General features: G+C 40.9%; 2 protein-coding genes across 3 annotated transcripts in view; one reads left to right on the forward strand and one right to left on the reverse strand.

The window, feature by feature from the left end:
* The first annotated feature begins 429 nt into the window (after positions 1-429).
* PSMG4 (proteasome assembly chaperone 4) lies at positions 430-6766 on the forward strand. The gene is made up of 3 exons (XM_034429077.3): positions 430-714; positions 4634-4709; positions 5340-6766. The coding sequence occupies exons 1-3, from the start codon at positions 493-495 to the stop codon at positions 5459-5461; spliced, it is 420 nt and encodes a 139-aa protein (XP_034284968.1). The 5' UTR covers positions 430-492; the 3' UTR covers positions 5462-6766.
* A 914-nt stretch (positions 6767-7680) lies between these two features.
* The window catches only part of SLC22A23 (solute carrier family 22 member 23), a 98634-nt gene continuing 92048 nt past the window's right edge, over positions 7681-14266 (reverse strand). For both annotated transcript variants that reach the window (XM_034429079.3, XM_034429078.3), the window contains one exon: positions 7681-13341. In XM_034429079.3, the coding sequence (XP_034284970.1) occupies positions 12984-13341 (358 nt within the window). In that variant the 3' untranslated portion in view covers positions 7681-12983. The remainder of the gene's footprint in view (positions 13342-14266) is intronic.

Genomic DNA, 14266 nt, shown 5'->3' on the forward strand with positions numbered 1-14266 from the left:
AAATTCTTATCCTTTTCTTGATCTCGGTTTCTTCTATGATCTGCTCGTTTGTCATTTTAAGGATCCCAATTTTCCAGAGCATTGGGTTAAAAGAAGTTAATCATAGATTCCTTGTGCAGGAAGAATGGACAGGAGTGCAATTTAAACGCCAACACTCTTTTGAAGTAACTGCTGTTTCTTTCAGCTAAATTTGCACAACAAGGTGGTTAACCAAACTGTGGTTATGGCCAGCGATGCGTGAATTGAATCCAATCTAACCATTCCTTTACGGTTCAGCGTGTATTAAAATAGAAAGAAAGAAAGAAAGAAAGAAAGAAAGAAAGAAAGAATAAAGGCAGTCATGGAAGCCGAGACGCCGCTTGGAAGAAAGACTAAAAAGTAAGCGAGGGCCACGCCCGCTTCTGGCCCACTGACAACCAGGGAAGGACAGACGCGATCGGGGATCGCTTGCTTTGGCCTACCGTTGCCAGCGGCGGCTGCTTAGTGGCGGCGATGGAGGAAGCGCAGGAGCCGGGAAGAGGAGACACCGCCGAGCGGGTCTCGGCTCCCGCCCCGCCGGCCGAGGAAGGGGGAATCTCGCTACACAATTTCTGCGGGCGTTTAGCGGAGCAGCTGGTGCATTTCCACGCCATGCGCCTGCAGGACTCGCTCTTCCTTTGGGTCGGGGACGCCCCGGAGCTCAGCAACTTGGCCGTGGCCATGTGCACCCCCCGCGTGAGTTCCGGACCTTTTGCCCATCTGAGGTTGCAGCTTTGGGGGGTAAAGGAAGTAGGAGACGATGCACATCGTACTGCAAAAGTGGGGTAGCTGCCGGTTGGCTCCCGACCCAGTTAGCAACCATTTTCTCCGCAGATGCAAGCCGTGGTCTGTCTTGTCTTGTCTTTTTTTTTTTTTTTAACAGAGCTATGAGGAGGCGAACTCGTGCTGCAGCTCAGCTGTGTGGGTGCAGGTAGTCCTTAACTTACGACCACAATTGACCCCCCCCCCCCGCCCCACTAATTATGCTCCTAAGTGAGAAAATTAGTTAAGTGAGTTTTGGCCCGTTTGATGACTTTTTCTTGCCATGTTGGTTAAGTGAATCACTGCAGTGGTTCAATGACAACACAGTTGTTAAAAGTGAATCTGGCTTCCTCATTGATTTTGCTTGTCAGGAGGTCGCAAACTGGGAAATCACGTGACCCAGGGACTCTGCAACCGTCATAAATACGAGTCAAGCATTTGAATGTAAATCATGTGACCCTGGGGATGCTACAAGGGTCATAAGTGTGAAAAACGGCCATAAGTCACTTTTTTTCAATGCTGTTGTAATTTCAAACAGTCACTAAACAAGTGTTGTAAGTTGTGGACAACCTGTATATCCCCAGAGGTTGATCCCATGATTTCACAAGGCTTAGTCACAAGAAAGTAGATAGGAGAGGACATTGCAGCCTTAAACTATTCTTATAAGAAAAACACACCACTCCTCTTAATCTTTAAAGAACCCAAGTGGGTTCTGAGGAGAGACACATCATTCCTACTCCTTGGAATCATTTGTGTATAGGTGAGCAGAGACAACCTGCTTCCAAATTCTTGTTAAGAGAAGGACTTGTGCTGTGTCTGGTGCTCGACTCTAGGGAGTCGATACACCTTAGCACAGTGATGGCTAACCTTTTTCTCGTCGTGTGCCGAAAGCGTATGCATGCGTGCGTGACAGCACGCAGGCCATAGGTTCGCCATCACGCCATCTTCCTGCCTCTTGCACTGATTTTTGTTTTCTCTAATGCAGCTCCTGGTTTATCTGAATGGAACACAGTCAGATTCTTCAGGAAGTCTGTTTCCCAAGTTTCCGGCAGCAAAATAAATGATGGGGGTTTCTATTTTTCCTTTCAGGATGGGACTCTGGGATTGATCCCTGAGATAGTTTTCTTTGACAGCCTCAGCAATCATTATTGAGGTTAAGCTGTGGGTTTGTGCGTCACTCAGAGCTACACTGCATTATGGTTCTGTCCCATTTGGGGATGCAAGATACCTTTTTCTCATCTTGGTGGAGTCGTAACTTGATAGATTGGCATGCTTATTGATTAAGATCAGTGAATCTGTTGCTATCCTAATTTTCAGGCTATGTTCATTTTATATCAGGAAACAGTTGAGTTAGGTATTCTAATCTATCAAAGAGAAGGGCTGGGGGCACACGCTAACACTCTTCCATGATTTGAGGGGCTGTCTCAGAGAAGAGGGGATTCTCCAAAGCACCGGAGGGCAGGACAAGAAGCCTTGGTAGTACAGTGGTCTAAGGCACCCTGTTATTAAGCTGGTTATTAAGACCAACTGCCTGCAATTACTGCAGGTTTGAATCTCGCCAAGACTCAAGGTTGACTCAGCCTTCCATCCTTTCTAAGGTAGGTAAATTGAGGACCCAGTTGTGGGGGCAATAAGCTGACTTTGTATAAATATACAAAAGAATAAAGGCTGAGCGCATTGTAAGCCGCCCTGAGTCTCCGGAGAAGGGCGGCATATAAATAAATAAATAAAAAGTAATGGGTGAAAGCTTATTAAAGACAGATCCAATGTAGAAGAAAGAATTTTTCTGACAGTGAGAACAGTCAATAGAATAGCTTGACTCCTGAGGTTATGGGTGCTCCATTATTGGAGGTTTTCAAGAAACCTCAAGACTGGACAACCATTTGGCTGGGATGGCATAAGGCTCCTGCCTTGAGCAGGGGGTTGGACTAGAAGACCTCATGGTCCCTTCCAGCCATATGATTCTAATGTATCTTTGGTTCTGAAACCTAGAGGCCATAGGGTTGAGTTGTTATTGGTGTCAAAAAAGGCTGTACAACATTTGATGTACCAATTAATTACCTACAATTGGTGCTTATGATTTCACAGTACTTGTACAGCTTTTTTTTTGTTGTTGCCCAGAAGAAACTCCATTTGGCTACTGTTTTGTAGTTTTTTTATAGGAGCTTCTAAAGATTGTTGGCATATATATGTAGGATGGAAGCAGATTATGCCTAGGAATAAAAGTATTAATGGATAAATGTGTAAGGAATGCCTGTTGTTACAATGGCATAGGCATCTGCTCCTCATTATGATAGTGCTAAAATGATGAATCATGTGCCACGATGGCCTTTTGTACTTGCATTGTGACACTGTAGGCACATGCATAAGGTTTACATCCCTCATTCCCATGGCACACATTTATAGATGGCAAAAGTGTATTGGTAAAGGATATAAATGAATGTGCACATTTGAATGTAGATGATACCTTGTAATTGACAGAATCTGAACTATTGCAGAGAATATTAACTAGATTGCGTGATGCAGTGAGGAACATGTGGTTAATGTATCAAAACCCAAGATGGTTGCATTTGACAGGGAAAATGGAATAAAGAATTTCAGAAATAGTGAAAAACCAGGGCAGGTAGATGAATTTGTGCATCATGATATTGTAATATGTTTTATAAACAAAAAACGTATTTTCATACATCTTTGGAGCGAGATTTTTAGAAAAGAAATATTAAGTAAAAGGATCAAGCAAAATTTGTATCTTCAGTGGCATTAACATTGGGGGAAATTCCTTAATTACAGCAATAAATATACCAATATACCAACAATCTCTACTCACAGTCACTCATGCCCTAGTCACTTCCCGTCTTGACTATTGAAACATGCTGTACACTTGAAGGGCTGCCCTTGAAAAGCATCCGGAAGCTCCAGTTGGTGCAAATGCAGCGTCCCACATGGTTTTGTGCAGACCCCAGTGCTCACATATATGAGCACTTTTCTGCAGGAGCTGCTTTGGCTGCCAATTTGCTTCCAGGTGCAATTCAAGGTGTCACCTTTAAAGCCCTTCATGGCTTGGGACCAGGTTCCAAGAGCCGAGGTGGCACAGTGATTAGAGTGCAGTACTGCTACTGCTTCAGCTGACTGCTAGTTCAGCAGATCAGTGGATCAAATCTCACTGGCTCAAGGTTGACTCAACCTTCCATCCTTCCGAGGTGGGTAAAATGAGGATCCAGATTTTGGGGGCAATATGCTATTTAGTATACTGTCTTTGGTCTAAGCCGCCCAGAGTCCTCGGAGAGTGGGCGACGTAGAAATATGAATAATAATAATAATAATAAAAATATCCGAGGGACCGTCTCTTGTCGGTTATATCTACCCGACCCATTAGAGGGTGGAGGCAGGGAATGTTGTGGGTCCCATCCCTTAGGGAGATACACCTGGTGGGACCAAGAAGAAGGGCCTTCTCCGTGGTGACCCCCTCTCTCTGAACAACATCTCCACAGAGATTAGAATGGCCCCCACTCTAGCACTCTTCCGGAAGGCACCGAAGACCTGATTCTGTCAGCTGGCCTGGGAAACCCAGAGTGGGATGGAGCCCATTAAATGGCTCGTGTGAGGTGCTGTCGCCGGGGCGGTGGGTGGGAGGTAATTTTAGTATATTAATTTATTATATGACTTCTTTTGTTAGTTTTATTGTTTTTATATGGGGTTTTATATTCTGTAAGCCACCTTGAGTTACCATGTGCGAATAGGCGGCAATATAAATTCCCTAAATAAATAAATAATTTTTTTTTTTTTCCTGAGCAGAGGATCTATGTATGTATGAGTGCATAGAATTGCTCCTAAAACCTTTTCTTTGTTCCAGGACTCCATTCCAGCAACTACCTTACTTTTTGGCAATGCTTCTGACAATACCTCAAATTCTTTAGCTCAAAGACTAGGTATGTATGTGCATGGATTTTTAAAAATTAACACAGGGAAATGGAAGAAAAAAATCTATGACCACATAGGTTTGGCTTGATTGACAGCCTTTGTATGTGCTGGGCACCATGATGCAAAAGTTAAAAAAACCCTAATGGCTCAAATTATATGGCATCATTATAAACCTTGTGAGCTTTAAGCAATCTTTGAGCACGTTTATTGTTTTAAATCGGGATGAGGAACTATGGCCCTTTCATGACTTTGTGGAATTCAACTCCCAGAATTCCTAAATTCCCATGCTGGCTCAGGAATTTTGGGAGTTACAGTCCACAAGTCATAAAGAGGCCACAGTTCTCCATCTCTGCTTTAAAATAATAATAATAAACATGCTCAAAGTTATTCCCAGATATTCCCTGGGGATATTGAAAGCAATTCAATTCCTGTTTAAAGTAAGCTTTTTATCCCGAAGAACTCCCAAAGCTTTATGTGGAGAATTTATCCCAAATGTAAAGGAAATGTAAAGCAACTCACACCCATTTTTTTTTGTCAGTAACTGTGAGCTTGGAACTGTGGAAAACACATGACAATATTTGATTTCTGCTATGCCTTCCTTCAAAGGTTGATAGACTTGTGCTTTGTTTATGTTTTAGCCAGCAAGACGAAAAAACAGATTTTTGTCAGCTATAACATTCAAAATACTGACAGTGGCTTTATACTACTTGTGGAAAATCGTATCAAGGAGGAAATGGCAACTTTCCCAGACAAATTTTAGTTTGGGATAGTCACATTTTTTTGTTCATATTTGTTTTTTTCAAAGAAGATTTTTTTAAAAAAAATGTCACTGAGATATTTGGGATGGCAAAATGCATTCAGTTTAATCGAGCTTCTTTTTGAACTAATGAATAAATCTACATATATAATGAAAAGGAAAGAAGTATTCAGCTCTTCAGATATTCTGGTTGGGAGAACATAGAACTGGAATAAACGCTGCAATATTTGACAGATGTTGCCACCTACTGTTTCTGCTTGATATGACATAGATCTGTTTTGAATTTTCCATTCTTATGCAATCTAGTTCTGTGGCATCCAATCAATGATAAAGCAAAACTGTTCAGTGGAATGTATCAGATTTGAAATGGATTCATTGCAGAATATATGCTCATAGTGAACAAAATACTGTATTTTTCAGACTACAAGACACACTTTCCCCCCCCAAAAAGTGGGTGGAAATGTCTGTGCGTCTTATAGAGCGAATGTTGCCAAAACCCCGCCCACCCACCAGCCCCCAGCCTTCGGCCTCTGCCTCCCAGCAATTTGCCTCCTTGCAGCAAACAGCTGGTCAGCTTTAGCATAGCCTGATTTAGCACAAGCAGCTGATTGGCGGTTGGATCTGCCTCCCAGAATACCACCAATCAGCTGTTCCAGGCTGCAGGGATCCCTCCCTATGGCGCCGTCCATCGCTGCTGCCACCTATCACTGCTGCCACCTATCACTACCTCCTGCGCCCCATTTTTGGGCCTCCGCGCACCCCATTTTTGGACTCCGCACGTCCTGTTTTCGGCTCGTTCTAGGCGGCAGGGATAGGCTGCCTGGAATGGGCCAAAAATGGGACATGTGGAGGCTGAAAATGGGACGTGCGGAGGCGGTGATAGGTGGCAGCGGCACCAATGGCACCGATGGGCAGTGGCGATCCCTGCAGCCTGGAACAGCTGATACAGTATACGGTAAAACTTACTCAATAAGTGTGGTCTTACCAGCTTCCCTAGCAATTTTTGATGGAATGATGTGCAATGGGATTGACTACTTTCCCATTGTATGAGCACAAGTGGTGAGCAGGCTTACATTTTTTTTCAAGAAATGGGGAAGCATGTAGAAGAACATCTGTGAGATGAAGCAGAAAAGGAGTCACAGGCTCTTTCTCAGAAAAATGAATTTCAATGTATAAAGTAAAATAGCTAGATGTAGATTGTATTACAAAGAAAACCACTTGTACTGTCAAATTTAAAAAATTAACCAATATGTAATATTTACTGTATGTGCTTTGTGATTCATCCATTAAATCAATAACAAGACAAGCTACATTTCAGGTAAATTTAGTGAAATAAAGTTAGAATGTTTTGCTGATCCAGGTCCATGGATTCCCTAAAATCTATCCACAGACCACCAATGGGCCTCTGGAACCCTAAGTTAAGAATCCCTGGTTTACAGTGGAAATTTCAGTGAAAGGCTTGTAAGGAAATTATGCTCCTTATGTCGTATTGGCTAACGTTCACTGCAACTGAGAGCAAGTTTAACTCTTATTTTTACATAAATGCTGCATAATTCCTAGAGGCTATTTACGGTTTGGGGACAGGATTTAATCTTGGAGGACAAGTTTGTGTTGTTGTTTTTTGCTTTCCAAATCTCTAAAACCTATACTTAAGAAATTCAAATCTACCCTGTTAGATAATGGCAAAAGTCTATTTAATCCAGTATTCTTTGCCTCAAGCTGCCAATCAGTTGCTCTAAATAAGAACTTTTTTTTTGGTGGCTTTTAGGAGTTTTCTCTGGAAGTTTAATAGCTGTATTAAAGCTATTGAAGGCTTCAATGGCCATTTTCCTTCTTATTTACATAATCCTCCAGCTCCTGATTTTAACAGGGCATTCTTAGCAAGGCAAGGAGTGGCATGGTGGCCTAAAGATGAAGATGCTCACCTTGCACTTGGAAGGTTGAGAGTTTAATCTTAGGTAGTGGCAGATATTTCTCTCCTAGAGCATAAAGACAAAATATCTGCTGCGAACGCCACATGGGTGTCAGGAGGGGCATCCGGCCAGTAAATGCTCAGCTTCAATCAGTCACCATGGTTCTACCCCGAATAGAAAAAAGTGAGGTATTCTTGGAAAGGTAAGGGGTGGGGAGGTCTTCATGGAAAGAACTTTGGGCAAAGCAGCATCTGTAATAGTGCAAAATGGGGTAATCCCAGTAGAACAGATGAACACTGAGTCCAGCAATAATGGAGCAACGTCTTTTATTCCTGTACATTTACATACAAAGTTGTTCAATAGGTACAACGGGTGTAACATCATGCAGACATTTAGCTTTTAAGACTGTTCTCCAGTAGTTGATTGTTAAGCTTGTGCTATGAAGAAGCACCAACTACTCATGATAAAAAAAAGTACAGTAACAACGATTAGTCAAGAAAACATCATCAGAAATTGAGGGAAAGGGTGGGGATGTCATCCACTACAGACATAGCACATTACTCTGTTCCAAAAAGTTTTCACACAGTACATTGAAAAAAAATGAGGTTTTGTTAACTTTATTTTTTTAAAAATCAAGTGTGAAACATACTCAACACTTGTTGTCTTTCTGTCCCAGCTATAGATGCAACTTGATATGACATTCAGAGTTCATTTTAATGGCACTTCTGAATTTGGTGACTTTTTTTTCTTCTTTAGTTTGGCTTTAGGATCTTGCGACATAAATAGTTGGTAATTTAAACAACAACACGAAAACAAAATCGAGCCAACAATTCAGAATACTCTTAAGAATTCATTCTTACAATGACCCATAACAAGGTTCTCTGCACCATTTTCAAAATGCTTTGATACCAAATGGCACAGAAAGTCTTGGAATGTTCAATTTTGATCTGAACTTTCTTGCTATTAAAAAGGTTTCTAATAAATTAGTTTCAAATATACCTCCCAAAAAAAATGGCTGAACTCAAATTACCGAAAGCAGAAGTAGAAAAATTGGAAGTGGACAGAACAGATACTGATGGTCTCCCTGTTTTGGATAAATATAAGGATTTATTTTTTCTCTTCCAGGGCAAGGCAGCCTGCTAGGGCTTCATAGCTGGAAGGTCTGATTTATGGTTCTTAAGGTCTCTCTCCTTTGGTTTTCTATGAAATTGCCAAACAAGATATGCCATTTTTTTTTTAATTTGGCAAGAACCAAGGATTTGATCTGTGTTCTGCAGCAGTCAGTTTTCAGGCATTCTTGTGCTAAAGCTGGTCTTGAAATCTGTGCAACTAGAGAGCATCGCTCTCCTTTTTGTACACCCCATTGCAACAGCTTGTAGGTGATGCAGCAGAAGCTTTATCTGACGAGCACATTCTGTGGTTCTGCAGATGGTTAAGCTTCAAGGCTGCTGCAGGGAAAGGCCGTAGTGGCACTGGTGTGTTGTTGCTTGGTCTCCATAGGACAAAATGGCATCAGGTACACAAATCAGTCTCAAATGTTCATTTTTAATGGAGCGTTCAAGCCATCCTCACATTATACAATGAGTATGGTAGTGGCAGTCGAACTACACTGATGCTGCAGTATATTTGCAGACACAAGTTTCCTACCACTTCTGCTGAACCCATTGAAAGGAACAGCTAGATGACACACTCCCATTCCCATTTTCAATGGGTGACAGTGTTCTTGTTGATCAACCTTTTCCTATTAGAGAACAATATTTTAAACTCTTTTTTAAAATTTAGATTTAATACATGTGTTGCCATTCTGTCCCACTTGAACATTCAAACTGGCTTACAGTTCAAAACAACGGGGGGGGGGGGGGCAGACACCACCCAATTAAAGACAGTGTTGTGCTAAAAAGGTGTGAATAGATCCTTGTGGTACATGGCTCCTACTTGCTGGCCTCCATTCAATTTTGAAGAGCAGAAAGACCATAAAACCTGCTTTTCAGACTTAACAAGAAGAATGAAGCTGTACACCACATACCTGCAACGTTTCACACACTGGAAAAACTAAAACATCAATAATGCCTAATAAATAAATATAGCCAAGTCCTGTGAGGTTGCCTGACAGTTTGTCAAAGTTACAGACTTCTGGTGGTGTGCGTGCAATCAGCTCTATATTAGGGACCTCTGCCAACATCTATGGACGATGCTAAAGCTGTAAAAAACAATAGACCTGTCCAAATGCTTGATAATCTGCAATAAGTAGTTGATTTTCCAGAAACAACCTGGGGGCCAAGTATGTAATAGTCCAGTCTTAAGAAGAATACTTGAATGGGATGGTATGGAAAAATATTGCCAATGGTTTGCTGTGAGCAAGCCTCCAGCAACATGCAGCTTATTATTGGAGGAGATAGCAGCAGAGACCCACCACACAACAACTGTAACAAACTTCTGTGAGTCCTTGAAAATGGATCGAAGTTCAGGTAGGTCAAGCTCTATGAGTAGCCTTCAGAATCTAGGGTTGCACTTGAGCACATTCAGTAGAATCCTGTGGTCCAGTGGATAATTTTATGCCCACTTACTTCATCAAAAAATAATTTAAATTTAGGCGTGCAACATAATTTATTAGAAACATGTTCTACAAAACCGTCTTCAACAAAAATGCTGTGAGGACTCAACTGACAGTCTTCAGGGAGGCAAATTGCAAGGGACGTTGGGCACGAATAACAATACATTAATTCCAAATACCAGATTCAGATCAAAATAATAAAAATGCACATCTTGAAAACAAATATATTTTTTTTTAAATCAAGTGCTCCTCTCTTCTTACAATATACAATCTCCAACCGTTTGCTCTCTTTCTCTGCTTGTTTGTAAAGTTAAGGAGCGTCACATCAGAAAGTGGTGAGGATTGTAGGTGACAGAATGAACACAACGGGGACCTTGAACCGTGGTAAAATGCAAGAAATTCCCTATATTAGTGCATGGTTGTAGTAAAGACTATATGTACAGGAGTGGGGAATTAAAAAAAGCTACTCCACAGCATACAGACTGCAAAAGTGCTCTGTGTTTACTTGGAGCCTGGATGTCAATAATAAATCTCCCTCCCCCCAAAAAACACAAGGCCCCACTCCACTGAAAAATAAATTTATACTAGAAACTCGCTGTTCCTGATATATCACTTAATAACAAGCATCATATAAAAGGCAAAAGGCGTCACACAAATTTGGCACATGAATACTGCACAATTCAAAGAGCCTTATTTTTTGAACGTGATGTCAAAGAGATTAATGGAGGAGGGGTGGTCATGTTGTTAAAACCAGACAGTTTACTAGAGTGTGCAAAAAAAAAAAGGGCTGGAAAAACAAGTTCTACTGAGGTGAACATAGCAGTAGCAACTGAGCGGGGAAACCCACAGTCCTGAAGCTGAACAAACCAGTTGCTTTGTTTCCCTCCTCATCTGAGTTTGCAAAGGATTTCCCCATGCTTTTCATTCTGTGTATGAGAGTTAGCAGCTTTATGACATTATTTCTCTTTTCAAGTATTTCAAAAGTCTCATCTCTTCTGCGGAACCATTTTGCTCATCAACATTGGAAGCTGTGTGATACTTGCTACTGGATGCAGGTCTATATCTACATCAGGGATGGAGAATGATGGTCCCTTTATGACTTGTGGACTTCAACGCCCAGAATTCCTGAGCCAGCAAGGCTGGCTCAGGAATTCTGGAAGTTGAAGTCCACAAATCATAAAGGGACCATCTTTCTCCACCACTGATCTACACAAAACAAGTCTGACAGAAGAAGTAAGAAGATACACAGAGAAGTCAACAGATGATATACAGAAAGAAAGAAAGAAGGGGCATAACAAGGAAGGGTGCACAAAAATGGGTCCCTAACACTTTACTCACAAATGCAAAATATACATCAAACAAAATGACCACCAAGGGACGAGCTCTACACATCACCACATTGGCTGCTGCGTTGATTTAAGTGGCAGTCCTGTTGGGCAATCAAGTCTCATGATGGCAATGTTAGTAAAAAAAAAAAAGGGAAGTAGGAATAGTTTAACTAGCCACAAGTTCAGATCTTCTTGCCTGAAGCTGACTTTGGGTGACTCTTGCGTAAGAAGCACTGCTGAAACAGCCAAGGCTTGAGCAAGAGCAGAGATTTAAATTGCCAGCAGATATTATTGATGAATCTGTGGGGAAGAGGAAGGAAGAGATGTTTTGTTTCATTAGCTTCCTGCTCTTAAACACAGATGATGGAGAAGCAGCTGAGTTTCAAGAGCAGTTACCTTCAGGTTTACTTAGGACCAGGGAGTTAAGAATCTATTTTCAGCCCCAGTGATCATATGGGTCTTGGCTTTTATTTATTGTAGGGTAAAAAAATGAAGAATCCTACAAGAGCACTTTGGATTTTGTGTTGGTGCACTTATGGCGGCTGTTTTGTAAGGTTTCAATAATAAAAAGGGTAGCTGGCTGACAATATATGCAACCTAGAAAAATGATTACTTTGGATGTCACATGGAGGGTGCTCCAAAATCTTCTTAAAGGGGCCTTTTCAATCAGTTGCTTCCCATTTTTGCCTGTATTTTCCCCCCTAAACTTGATCTTTAAGTCATTGCACTCATCCAACATTCCTTAGAACAAGGATGATGATGTTGGGGCTGCCTAGAATTCCAGCCCATGGCTTCTGGGGCAACCAGATTTTGCCATCATTTCTCCCCTTCTCAGCTTTGAGGTAATTTTCTAAAAAGCATTACCTCTTTCTTTTGAAGTTAAAAAATAATTCTTGATAGTGTTTATTTTCGAGTAGGGCTTTTTGAAATGGCTTCTTGTTTTTAATTAGCAGACACTTGAAAGAATCATCAATAAAAATCTTTCCCACTTAAAAACCCTATCCATTTAACTTCTTGAAAAAGAAATTACCTCCTTGTGCAGTGCTTTTTATTTTTACTGTAAACAGCAATTTACATGTGGATTCCTCAACTTCTAAATTAAGAGCTGTTAAAAATACCCTAGGGCTTCTGATCCAAACTTTTCTTTCTGCTACTTAAAACACAGTTGGAATTTAGTTTTATGTGCACACTTTCACAGTAGGTAGGACTAGGAGGTTGGAAGGAGGAAATATTAAATTATCTGGAGAGATCAAGGAAAAAAAAAGATGACTCAAAATGTCAGTAGCCAACAAATTCATTGTTGCAGTAAGAGATGCCTCATACCCCTAGTAAAAACACAAAAATAAACAATAAAATGAAACCAAAATCATACCACCTCATGATTTCTTTCTTGGAATGGCTGCTTTTCTTGAGAGTAACATGGCTTCATATTTATGGTCAACAAGAGAAGAAGAACAGAATAAAGTGCTTTCATGGGGAAAATCAACAAAATAAATAGAACTATTTCATGGCAGGAAAAAAAAATGGACAGTGATCTCCAGCCAGTTTTTCTGAAGATGCATTTTCCCCCCATTACTGTGCCTCAAAGCAATTTGTATCCCCATCACAGATTTCTAGAAGTGGCTTTAGCAGCAGAGTCTAATTTCCCTGTATATCCATCCCTTCTTCTCAATGGTTTTTAAATCTTGGACGAGAAGCAAACACACAGCTAAATGCTCCTCCTCCTCCTCCTACATTGCTTTCATCCCGTTGGCAGTGACGGTCTCGGTCACCCCATCATTCACGGTTGCCGAATCATGGAGGCCAGAGTAATCTTTAAGTTCAGAGTTCGTCAGCAGCAGGGGCTGCTCCCCCTTCTTATGCGGTATGAGAGGCTGCCGGGTATAATGTTCACCAGCTGGAATGTTCTCTGGCAGGTTCTGGTTTTTGCTCTCTGGTAAGAGGAGAATGCAGATGATGCAGATGAGGGTGCAACAAGCAAAAATCACATGGTGGAGGAAGTAGCCTTTCTGGTTGTGAAGTTCCATGATGGGTGCTGTCAGCATCCCAAAGCCTGCACTAGCCAGGACGAGGCCAAGGCCGCCACCCCTGTGGAAGCAAGCATAGTTCTTCAGTAGAGGCCAACTGTCCATGCAATATGGGAATAACATTAGAACAGCTGCACTTGAGCATCTGCTTTCATGGTACACAGCCCCTCCTCCTTATTTCTCAATTCGGCTACTTTATCTAATACTTTTGTTTAACATCAAATATATAAAAATGTTTTTTAACATTAAAAAACCCATCACAATTTGCAACCATTGAAGGATTACAATAAAAGTATAAGAGGAACACATATGGAAAAGAACCCTTTAATTACTTAACTGAATTATAATAATGATGGCAACTAGTCGTCCCAAACAATTTTTCCAGCATCTGCCCGGAATATAAAAGTCCACCCAATTATATCCTTGACCCCAATAGAAGCCAAGATAGTCCTCTTACTATTCACTTTTTAAAATATTTGGTTACACAGTACATGAAAGAACCAAAGATGGACCATAGCCAAGACTGAGGACTTAGGTTCACTTGTTGGTCTCCTTCTGCCAAGGTTGGCATGGGTCATAAAAGCAAAAGGAGTATCTGATTGGCTAATAAGTGACAGTAAGTGACAACAATTGACAATAGCAACAGTCATGGAATCTGAACGTTTCCTTCAAGAAATATTTTCAGAAATCAAATCAATTTTTACTCAAGAAAGTCTTATTGTGCCAAGCCTGTTGCTTAGATGTTTAATACTCTCTATTCCTGTGATTTATTGTATATGTATACTTTGCACATCTTTGAGTAAATGCAAATTTAAAGCAGACATAAAACACATAAAACCGAATGGTTGCATATAGGTGAAAATTATTTCATAACTCAGTTTTAGCAATAATCAGCAGAAATGAGGAAATATCACAATGAAGTGTTCCGCTGTCTGCTTTAAATTTGCATTTATCATCAAGTACAATCCAAAAATAGGTAAAATATG

This window comes from Pantherophis guttatus, chromosome 3 (assembly GCF_059756535.1).
Source record: "Pantherophis guttatus breed Tessera chromosome 3, ASM5975653v1, whole genome shotgun sequence".
Taxonomy (NCBI): domain Eukaryota; kingdom Metazoa; phylum Chordata; class Lepidosauria; order Squamata; family Colubridae; genus Pantherophis; species Pantherophis guttatus.